Source organism: Meleagris gallopavo, chromosome 7 (genome assembly GCF_000146605.3).
Source record: "Meleagris gallopavo isolate NT-WF06-2002-E0010 breed Aviagen turkey brand Nicholas breeding stock chromosome 7, Turkey_5.1, whole genome shotgun sequence".
Lineage (NCBI taxonomy): Eukaryota > Metazoa > Chordata > Aves > Galliformes > Phasianidae > Meleagris > Meleagris gallopavo.
This window is the reverse complement of record NC_015017.2, coordinates 34253470-34264649: the sequence shown is the minus strand read 5'-3', so window position 1 is coordinate 34264649 and position 11180 is coordinate 34253470. Positions and strand designations below refer to the sequence as shown.

The following is an 11180-nucleotide window of genomic DNA, read 5'->3' as shown; positions in this document are numbered from 1 at the left end:
TTTTTGCACTAGTCATGTTAACTGTTTTAAGCCTCTATTGAAATTACATGAGCAAAATCACCATAAGCAGTAGCTTGAATAATTAGTAAAAAGAACAGAAAGAAAGAAGTACCAGATTAATGAAAAGCAACATTTCATACATTTCATTCCCTAATGAAGAGCTGTATGCAGACTTTGCACAGTATTGCAGTGTTTTCTGAATCTTACTAATATCTACCTGGAATAAGTATAGAAGGCTGATTTTGTGTCCAGATGGTCCCTCTCACATTTAAAAATGTTCTGTGCAGCATGTAGATTTATGGGGAGAATCTTTTTTCTAAATTGATCTACTCTTTTATTTAGGGTTTAACTTTCACTGCTGCTACTCACGTTGTGTTTGCTGAATTATACTGGGATCCAGGCCACATTAAGCAAGCAGAAGACAGAGCACACCGCATTGGACAGTGCAGTTCTGTGAATATTCACTTCCTTATAGCAAAAGGAACGTTGGATCCTCTTATGTGGGCAATGCTGAATCGCAAGGTGCATGTGGAATAGAACCAAATAATTGGGAACTCGCTATGTTTTAGATACCACTTAAGCACAGCTAGCAATTAACGTTCTAGTATAAGACAAACCTATGGATCTAAAATTGTCTGGCTAAGAGTTTAATCACTAAATTCCTGCTTTCCATTAATTCTGCCTTTGGCTTCATCTACTAAGCAGAATGTCTAAAGACTATTGAGAAAGATATGTACACAATGTAAATAATCTCTTAACTTCAATAAATATTGATATTTTACATATACCTTTTCATATATATAGTACTTGTGCAGAAATGGTTTCCTTTAGGGCAGCTGGAAGAATAGTTTTAATCACCAACGTTACTTTGAATTACTGCAGATATTCTCATTTCTCTCTGGCATACTTACTTCAGCAGTTGTAACAAATTTAATGTATTTAGAGAAATATACTTGTTCCTACCTGTAAATTCTTTAGAGCCTTTATGCAAGTCTTTTTGCAGGCCAAGGTTACAGGGAGCACCTTGAATGGCAAAAAAGAGAGAATGCAGGCTGAAGAAGGTGATAAGGAGAAATGGGATTTCTTGAGTTTTGCTGAAGCTTGGACCCCTAATGACAGTGCAGAAGATCTCCAAAATGAACTTCTGTTTACACATGTAAGACTCAAAACTTAAGTTTTTACTTGTTTCATTTTTTTAAAAATCTAATCTTCTTTCCCCTAGGTTTCGTGTGCACTGCAGACTTTACTATTGGAGAAAACACTATATGAGTGGGAAAAACATAAGTTCAAGTTCAGGAAGTTAGTCTGGAGAGACTGATCTGTTAGGCATAAATTAATCTAAAGGTTTTGAGTAGTAGCTTTAATTGTTTTTTAGGTGATTGACTCACTCTCAGAGTCTCATAAGAAAATGTAATTTCTGTTTAAAATACAGCTTTCTTAATAGCTGTTTGAATTCAGCACAGTTATTTTGAAAACATTGTTTAAAAGTCTATCCTTGTAGTAGGCTTCATCAGAAAACGTACATAACATACCTGTTCTGTGTATTTGCTTTCATTAGTGCAATTGCAGAATTTTGATAAGAATACCGAAAATAATTTTTAGGAAACAACAGTGTTGAATTGCTCCTTATGCTGTTTCTGATTAAAGGAAAATATCAACTCTAAACTAGCTTCCTGTGTTAGAAAGCACTACTAAGGGGAGAAAAATTTAACCAATCCTAGTGCAGTGATTATAAAGATGGCTTTATGTATTTCTTTCCTCTTTCCTAGTTTGAGAAGGAAAAACAGCATGACATACGTTCCTTCTTTTCCCCAAAATCCTCCTCTGGAAAGAAACGCAAAATGTTATCGGATAGTGAATCATCATTAAAGGTTGATGCAGAGTCTTTTGAAGCTGTGAAAGAAGAGGATTCGGAGAAGAGCAGTGAAGAACTGGATTCCACAAGAATAAGTGATGTGAATACAACTTGTCATGAAAGTACCTGTCAACATGAAGCTAAAAGAGCAAGAAGCATAAGTGGATCTACTCCAGTCAGCTCCAGTAAGAAAAAGACTTTAACTGGAAAAATGCCCGCTTTCTTCACAGAGAAGAACAATAAAGGCCTTCCTTGCAGCTCAAATATTTCAAGCAAAAGCACATCTTTAAATAAAGTGTGGCACTGTAGTGTTTGCACTTACAGTAATAATGAATTGCTTCCTTACTGTGAAATGTGTAATTGCCCTCAGAGCAATAAAGGTAAGTGCTGCAGAGAAAGCGTGCGTTTTTCATTCCAGCTGTCATTAGTTTCAGAAAATAAATATTTTTTAAACATGAGTGTGCACATATACAAGCAAAACATGAAGAATGATATCTTTCTATGAATAGATAGATACCTTTTAGGTGATCTTTCTTAGTTTAACTTTTCCTGGGGATCTTTTTTATGATTCTAATTTGAAACAAATAGAGAATTGAGATGAATGTTAACAGGATATAAAAATGGTGAGTAGGAACATAAATTTAATTTTCTTTACAGCAATGTAGTTCTTGGTTTCTTTGTGAAGGTTTATGGTTATTCTGAATCCAATTAAATTGAAAAGCTTTTCTCTACATGTCAAAACTAAATGATGTCACACAGATAGTTTTATTAACCTCAGTATTGTGTAGTTGCCATGGGAGACATTGCCTTAAAAATACAGCATTTCTCATTCATACAGGTCAGAATAAATGTTTTTTATGAAATTTATTCCAGCTATTTGGGAACTTAATAAGTATTTTTATAAATCTCTCTCCATGTTTAGCTTTTACATTAGAAAGAAAATAATAAGGTTCTCTTTTTCTTTTTAAATCTTTTCTTGATTAAGTAAGATCAACTTCTCAATTTCTTAAGTATGTATAAATGCTGGAAAACTACTTAATGTGTTTATGGTTAATGTGTCTATGGTGTTTAGTAAATGAATGTAGTAGATAATAGGTAACCATTTGATTGCACGTATTTCAACATAAAGCTGGCTGCACAAAATTGCATAACCAGAACACTTTGGTCCGTGTGTTTATTCTCCTAATATCAAGGTTAGTGCTGTTTTCATAGGTGGTTGAATCATGATATTACTAGAGAATAAAATGCAATTTCTCAGTATTTCAGTTACTTGTTTTTGTCCATCCATTTATTGATTAGCTCTCAGTTTATAAGGAGAGTATAAATGATCACTTTTCTCTCTCTATAGGTGAGAGAAACTCTGAAGTTCCTACTAGTCAGACTGAAGAAGACGTGTCAGAAGACTCCAGAAGAGATGAACAGAGAGCAGCATGGGATGCTGAAGATGGTAGAGAAGATTTGGAGGAATTGGTGACCAAGCAGTCTGAAATCAGTGAACAAGAAGCTGTCAAAATCAGAAGTAAAGAAAATGAAAGAAGGTGTGGAGAAGGTAATAGGGGGATTCCTGTGGGGAAAAAGGTGACCATATCCTGTCTGTGAAATTGTATTTACTGCCTCTGGCATGAAGAACAACTTCAAAATATGAAAGATAGACTAGTGTGTGATTTTCTTGTTTTAACCTGGGATTTTATCGAATTTTGATATCTAAAGCACTCTTCATACAAAGCCTGAGGAAATAGAAAGGTTTTGGTTGAGAAAGCACATATGTCAAACTAGTAGTTGTGAAACCTAAGGTACAATATACAGTCTTATTGAAATTTATGATGGCATTGATTTGTGTCAGGATAGCCACGGGTAAAGGAATTAATGGGTAATTCAGGAGGAACAAGATTGTCTCCTAAAAAATTCAGGAGAACACATATCTTAATAATTTGTTGCTTGCATTTTGTGCATCTTATGTTATTCTGGAATTCAATATAGAATCCTAGTGTGCTGTATATTCCCTTGGAGTTTCTACAATGATTCCTGAAAATTCGGAGGGGATGGGAAGGGTGAAAAATACAGATATAGAGTTTATATAAAAATAAGTTAGTAGGCACAGAAAATCAGGAAATTTCACACATAACAGGTGTAGTTATTTTTAATATCTGAACAGACTAAATGAAGAAAACCTCTTAATTTTAACCTTGTTTCTCTGTATTGAATATTTAGATCAATCAGATGCATTTCTAGTATATGATGGGCTAATGTTCTGTGCAAGCAGGAATACTGATAGAATTCACCTCTATACAAAGGTAAAGCTGAAATAGGCATGCTTATTATCACTTCAAAAGTACAAAGTAGACTGTGTCCTATGAAATAAGCCTGTATAATTTCTTTTGTCATGCTTTATGTAAAATCCTTATTTTCATATTATTGAAATTAGGTAGTTTATCATTCTAGTTCTTGTTGGAGAAGTAATAATTCCCCAGATATACAGCTTCTAACACTTCATAGTTTACACAGAGGTGCTAGTATATTATGTTTATGCTCAGATTATGTCTTGAAAATGCTAACAGTATTTGATTCCTTTTCTTGTTATAGATCTTACCACTATCTTGAATCATTAGCATATATAATTATTCTCCTGTTTGTAGCTAGTGTGCTATTCCAGAAGATTTTTATAGTTGCAGTAATCAGTGAATCTTTCCAGGCTAAGTAGGTAAAGAAAATATTGCCACCACATTTTCAGAAAGGTGCACATTGGTTCTGTGTACAGATCAGAAAATTCTTATATGAAACACATTATTATTAATCTGTAATGATAATGGAAAGAGAGAAACAAGCAGTTATGAATTTTTTTTAGGTCATTTTTACATGAGAAATCATTACTAGAAAAATCTTAAGCTTGAGGAACTAAACTTGGTTGGAAGAGGAAGATAATCCACTTGAAACAGATCCTTTTTTCTTTTTTTCTAGATTGTAGTGCATTCTGTGTGTAAACGAAACTGTTTGTTTGTGTAGGATGGTGAACCACTGAATCTGAATTTCATTCCATTGGACATACAGCTGGATAACTGGGAGGATTTACCAGAGAATTTCCAACATAAACGAAATCGTTCAATGGTAAGTCTAAATTCAACTGGCACAGTAATACAGTGTTTAATGTGGAGTATTTTGGCTTTTTTTTTTTTTAATAGATGCAGAACACTTCCAGGACTTGGGACATAGGCACAGTTTCATCACTGCAAGCAGATACTGTAAATGTTGATGCAGATATTATGCAGACTGTTTTCTGGCAAGTTATTGTACCTTCTGTTAATATTTCTGTAGATGGAATCAACCAGGCATCATTTAATTTCTCATTTACAGGATTAGTAACTAGCATCCGTAAGTCAACAAAACAGCTTTGGTCTTCTAACAACATTCAAAACAATGTAGGGCACAACTCCACTCAGATATGCAGCTTCAGTTACTTAAGCAGTAACAATCACATTTGTATTGGTATTGTAAGACATGAACATTGTCAAATCAAGTACTCACGGTAATGAAATCCAGAATTTAAATTGCATTTGCAATGTTATCCATTGAAAACAGTCAAGAAATATATTTCATCTGTTTAAAAAGATGAATAATTTGGAAAACCAGATTTTATCATGTAGGAACAAGACTGGTTCTTTTTAGTAGATTCTCCAACAAGGCTTGGATTTGTAGGTCAAATTCCTGACTGATTCAGCCAACAATTATCTGATTCAGCTGATGAAAGGCAAAGATGTTGCCAAAGAATTTCAAAGCTACTTAGTAGACTGAGAAGACGTGTTAAGAATGCCATGTTTCTGGGCAGGAGATGACACTACTTATGGAACTTTCTATGTCCCTCCACTTTCTCTTGCAGATTAAAATATCTGTGTTAGTAAGTGCTCCCATGTGTCTTTATATCCTGCAGTTTTGCTGACTTCTTTCTTGCTGTTCTGACTCAAAGTAAGACTGGTCCATGCTCTTCCGTGTTTGTCATGGGAAAAACTGCGCTTTTCTGAAAGCCTAGAGCAAAAGAGAGAGGGCTACTCTAAGTAGAAGACTTCTACCCATCTGTTTTTTCCATGAACGAAGTCTCGCTTACAAAAGAAAGGTTCATCTGAGACTCTATCAGGAAGCCATTCTCCTAGTCATCATAGCTTAGATTAATGAAGTCCATTTGTGGCTATATTTTCTATCTTGTGGAGCAGCACACCTATGTCACAGCAAAACTGTAATTGTAGACAATGCCAAAGCAGTCTTAAGTTCTTCAGCAGGAGAGGATGGAAGGCTGCAGCTTGCACAAGCGCTGACTTGAAGGGACTATATCTGATCATACCAGCTTTTTTTCCATCCAGTTTTGAATAAATTCTTAGCATGCTTTCAATGTAATTATTTGTTTAATGTCACTGCTGACAATAGCATCCTCCCCAGATACTAAGGTTTGTGAAAGAATGGAGTCACCTAACAGCAATGAAACAGAAAGTTGTCAGAAAAAGTGGTCAGCTGTTTTGTAGTCCTATTCATGCTGCAGAGGAGATGTCTAAAAAGCAGTCAGCAACAAGCAGCACAAAAAGGTATGTGTTTTTATTTTCTTTCCCTTATTAATTTCTGCAGGAAGTTTTGATGTATTTAATTTAACTTTCAGTAGAATTAAGCCAAAGGCTACAAATGGGTAATTCAGTGACTGTCTCACAGTGACAAACGTATGCAACTGAGCACATAAGTAAATATGCTGGAATGGAAGTATCTGCTTCCTTGTCCATCACTGTCGCATTCAGCAGCTATTCTGGCTTTCTGCTTTGTGTATTTAAGCCACCAGAGATTTTTGAGGAAAAATCATTACCTTTAGGGTCTCAAAAGAAAAACAAGCTTAAAAACATCTTACTATATTTCCTACCTGGAAGCAGGAATAAATCATTAGCTGCCATCAGGGCTACAATCTCATATTCATAATTCATAGCTTACTTCAACATTTTTTCATACTCATTTTTTTCTTTAAATAATTCTGTCCACTGTGGGTGACATTTGTCAAAACTGTTGGTTTTTTTTTAGGTATGTGACCAAGGAGGATGTAGCAGCAGCCTCACTTAGCAAAGTGAGCAGCAGTGGGGGCAGCGTGCGCCTCATCACCAAAGAAAGTAGAGCTTGTCTGAGGAATGAAAATGCTTCTATGGCACAACCAGGTCATTCCACAAAGTAAGTTAAGTTTAATGCAAAAAAAAACAAAGCGATGAAGCTGTTTCTTCATAGACTTTTTTTTTTTTTTTAAGATAGCAAAGTTATGTTTACCTTGTTGAGCCATAGTAATAGGTAAGTTATAGGAAAGAAACTTGCTGAAATAGCTAATGAGCTATTAACAATTTAGATGGTATCTGTTGTGTGATGATGTAGCTACTAGTTAACAGTGACAAGATGAAACAAGAAAAGTTACACAACTTGGTTAGGGAAGCAACAACATTGGCTAGAGCTTACTTGTGAAGTCAACTTCAAATAGGAAAGCAAATTTTCTTTCATTCTGCCTCATAATGTAGAATAGGGCAGAAAATACGAAAACTTTGGTCAGAAAATGCCCTTCTTTATCCGACAAGTAGTTCTTGGCTGGAAGCAAATCTTGTTTAGAGTAGGAAATTGTTAAGAAGTTGTGAAAGTTGCAGAGAGAAGGCAGGATGTTTTCCTCTGACATTTTGCTCCCATTACAAAAGGGGTTGAAACATTTGTCTGAGAGTATACGTACGTACCTGGCACAAGCTAACACTTATAAATGCAGCATTATTTTAGTTTAGTAATTCAATGTGCATGTGTAAATGTAGTAAGATGTGCAAAGGAAAAAATCTCTCTTGTATTGTCATATATTGTTTAAATTGAAACATAAACCAAGTAGATGATTGCACTATGCAGATACTAACCTGACTGTGAGATGATTTTTTGATTAAAATTGGTGTTCTAGAGCATGAAAGATATCAAATGGAATTATACCATGTATCAAGCAAAAATTGTAGTGCTGAATACCCGCCTTATTACTAGTTGTAATACTTTGATCTCTGTGAACAGGCTGTCTTCGGAGAGTGAAAAAAGTCCTTCTGTTCTTCCCTCCAATTGGACTGAAGTTCAAAACTCCTCCCTACCCAAAGGCTATTTGCAAGCCCTGGATGGTGAAGGAAACCCACTTTGTCTCCGCTGTCAGCAGCCAACAGCTCAGCTTGACCAAAGCTGCCAGGCCCGTGCCTGGGACACGCGGTTCTGCTCTCTTGCCTGCCAGGAGGAATTTTCAGTTCGTTCTAGTCAGAGCTACCTCAGGACTAAGGTGTTTGAAATTGAACATGGTGTTTGCCAGTTTTGTCATCAGAATGCCCAAGAGCTCTATCTTAACATCAGAGATGCACCTAAGACTCAGCGTAAGAAACTTCTGGAGAGCTCATGGATGTCTCATCTTCCAGTTGGGCAGGTAATAGCACTGTTTTTGAGTGCTTTCTGCTGATCTGTGTATTCCCATAGCAGTGTAGGAAGTAGTTCAGAGAAATCCAAAATGGTGTACTTGCAGGCATAAGATAGACTATGAAAAAGAAAATAAAAAATGAAATCCTTGTCTTCATATGTCTTCAAAGACAAACATGTTTTTGGTATCTAAATAGGACAGGCATCAGAATTCTGATTCCTAGGGATGTAAATATTGCAGCTGACTTTAATTGAAATGTGGTTATGAAACAGAATTGAGGAATGGATGTAGTAAATAGTACCAGGTTATTGCTACTTCACAGAATGTTTGCTAGTAGCTTAACAAAAGCCAGCTGTCACAACTTCCCTCACCATAACCTCAGAACATATTAACAACTACTCCGATTCTTCTCAGATTAATTGCTTTTTTGCGGACTCAAAGGCAATGGAACAGGAAGGGAGAATATCCATATTAGTTCCAAGACAAAAATACCATATTTTTGTCCTGTTGTGAAGTTGAAATTCTACTTCAGAAGTTGCTGGTTCTATATTTTTATAATAAATTCTGAAGACACACTTAAACTTACAAAATAAATGATCATTGGCCAGTACTACTTCTATTGGTTGTATGCATGAGATCACCTTTGTTTCTTGCAGCTTTTAAAAGTAAGTTGACACAAATCTAAAAGACTTGAGACTGAGTCTTGCAGAGTGGGTATCTTACAACCTTTTAAGTGAACTGCAGCACTTGATAAAATGACATTGAAGACAAATTTACTGATCAAAAAAAAAAAGTTTCTTTCTGCTTTACTTTGATCCACTGTTGCATGCTGCAGACTAGGTAGAACTATGCCAACTAAAATTATAGTTGTTTGTTTGTCCACTGGGAATAACAAACAAATGCTAACAGTTTCTCTGACCATAAACATTAGTAGTATAAATAATGTAAATAGCTACTTTGCTCAGTTTTATTGTTCTGTCTGATGAATGAAGATGAAGATCTAAGGTTTCCATTGTCTTGCCCTTTTATTGCAGTTGAATGAAATTATAACAAACCCAACAGAAGGTCAGTTCTGGCAGGTGGATCACATCAGGCCTGTTTACAGCGGAGGAGGACAGTGTTCCCTGGAAAACCTTCAGACTCTGTGTACAGTCTGCCACAGAGAGGTCAGTGTGGTACAGTCAGAAATATCGCCCTCTGGCAGCTGAAAACAGCTTCTCTCCTCATTGGCACATCCTGGTACTGGGAATGTAACTTGTAGCAAACTACAGGTTTTCACTGACAGAAGCAACTAAAACTGATTTATAGGTAACTGAGATTGTGCTATTATATATACAGTAAAAATCAGGAATTAGTCTGTATACCTTGTAAGTAATAGACAATGCCAAGTTACTATGCATGTGGAAGGAAGCAACTGGTAGAAAATAACCAAAAACCTTTAAGAAATACCTGATGTTACTCATTTAGTCTGTATTCAACTAATGCAAGCTTCTCTATGCTGTCTTGTCTGTGGCATGGCACTACTCTTTTCCTTGCAGGAGGGCACCAGTGAATATGAAAGGCAGCATTAAACAGTTTACTCACAAATAGGAAAATGCCACTTTAATAAACGTTTGCATTTTATTTGTCATCTGCTGCAAAATCAAATTGAAATCTAAAGCTATAGCCTAATGCTTTCCAGCTAGTTGTCATGTAAGTCTATTTTCTGACCAGACCTACCTTTCTCTTTTCCAGAGAACTGCAAAACAGGCCAAGGAAAGAAGTCAGATGAAGAGACACTCTATAGCTACAAAGTACGGTTGTGATATCACAAAGTTTTTTGTGAAGAAGTAAAATAAGTATAATCAGTTACATTATATCTCAGGAATTACTATAGTTTTCCTCATGCATAATTTTCCTCATGCACTTTAAAAAATAGTCTTGTATGCTGGTAAAGAAAACAAAAAAAATCATTCAAAATACTGATTTTTTCAGAGGGCCTTGGATGAATGCATGCAGAGAACTCAATCATGGTTACATTTTTATGGCCCAGCAGTTTAAAGCTGAACTTCTATGTATAACCTTAGTGGCAGTTTTGAAGTACTACAATTTTCATATTGGTTCATTTACGACTGTAAGAATTGGAGGAAGTGCTGCTGAAATTCATGTTAGTCTTACAGTGTTCAGCTGTAGTGGGGTATTAAGAACCAGGCAGCTATCTTAGTGAACAAAGGGAATAATTTTAACTCAATCAAATGTACTGGAGAAAATACAGGCTCTGCTCTCTATTATGACAGGAACAAGGCAGGAGATGTGTTTCTTCTAAAACTGTCTTATAACTACATATAAAAATTAGTAGCAGCCTGGAAAGAGCTATGAAAGGCCTGATAGCTTCATTTGACTTGGTGTAAAAGATCTGGGCACTTTCAGTTCACATTTATTCAAATATCTGTTTAAAACAGCTAGCATTTAAGGTTTGCTCATGAGAAATAATATCCATTTTTCCTTGTCTCATCCAAAGATAATTTCTGGGAAATGCTAGAGCCATATTCTCTTTAACTAAATTGCAGAGCTAATGGTTATTTTGCACTGTTTAAGTGGCTTTCTCTACAGTTACTTCAAATAAATCAGCATCACCTTAAAGCTTTAGTGCCTTTCCCCTGCCCCTTCTATGTTATCAGCACACTACAGATCATTTTTTGTAAAAGTACTGTGTTCTCTACAATTCCAGGCATATTTAGTTAAAATACACTGAAATGCTTTCATTAGTTGCCCTTATGAGAAAATTCTTAATGTTTTACACATAGCTTTTCTCAGGTAAAGATAAAGATGGGTACTGTTGCAAATATACTATCTTCTATAAACTAAAAACTACTGGACTTTTCCATCAGATCCAAACACCTTTAAGCAGCT

The 11180-nt window shown here is 35.6% G+C and overlaps 1 protein-coding gene across 1 annotated transcript; it reads left to right on the top strand.

Moving 5' to 3' along the window:
- Positions 1–58: 58 nt before the first annotated feature.
- Positions 59–10916, top strand: LOC100540389 (DNA annealing helicase and endonuclease ZRANB3-like). The gene is made up of 11 exons (XM_010714055.3): positions 59–522; positions 1004–1156; positions 1770–2235; positions 3204–3404; positions 4067–4149; positions 4859–4960; positions 6284–6426; positions 6905–7048; positions 7904–8297; positions 9323–9454; positions 10023–10916. The coding sequence occupies exons 1-11, from the start codon at positions 499–501 to the stop codon at positions 10119–10121; spliced, it is 1941 nt and encodes a 646-aa protein (XP_010712357.1). The 5' UTR covers positions 59–498; the 3' UTR covers positions 10122–10916.
- The last annotated feature ends 264 nt before the right edge of the window (positions 10917–11180 follow it).

Bases quoted from the DNA above. Each gene is read 5' to 3' on its own strand.
- LOC100540389 (XM_010714055.3), top strand. From the start codon at position 499: ATGTGGGCAATGCTGAATCGCAAG. The intron at 4,961-6,283 runs GTAAGTCTAAAT...CATCCTCCCCAG, and splicing joins ATAAACGAAATCGTTCAATG to ATACTAAGGTTTGTGAAAGA. The intron at 6,427-6,904 runs GTATGTGTTTTT...GTTTTTTTTTAG, and splicing joins GCAACAAGCAGCACAAAAAG to GTATGTGACCAAGGAGGATG.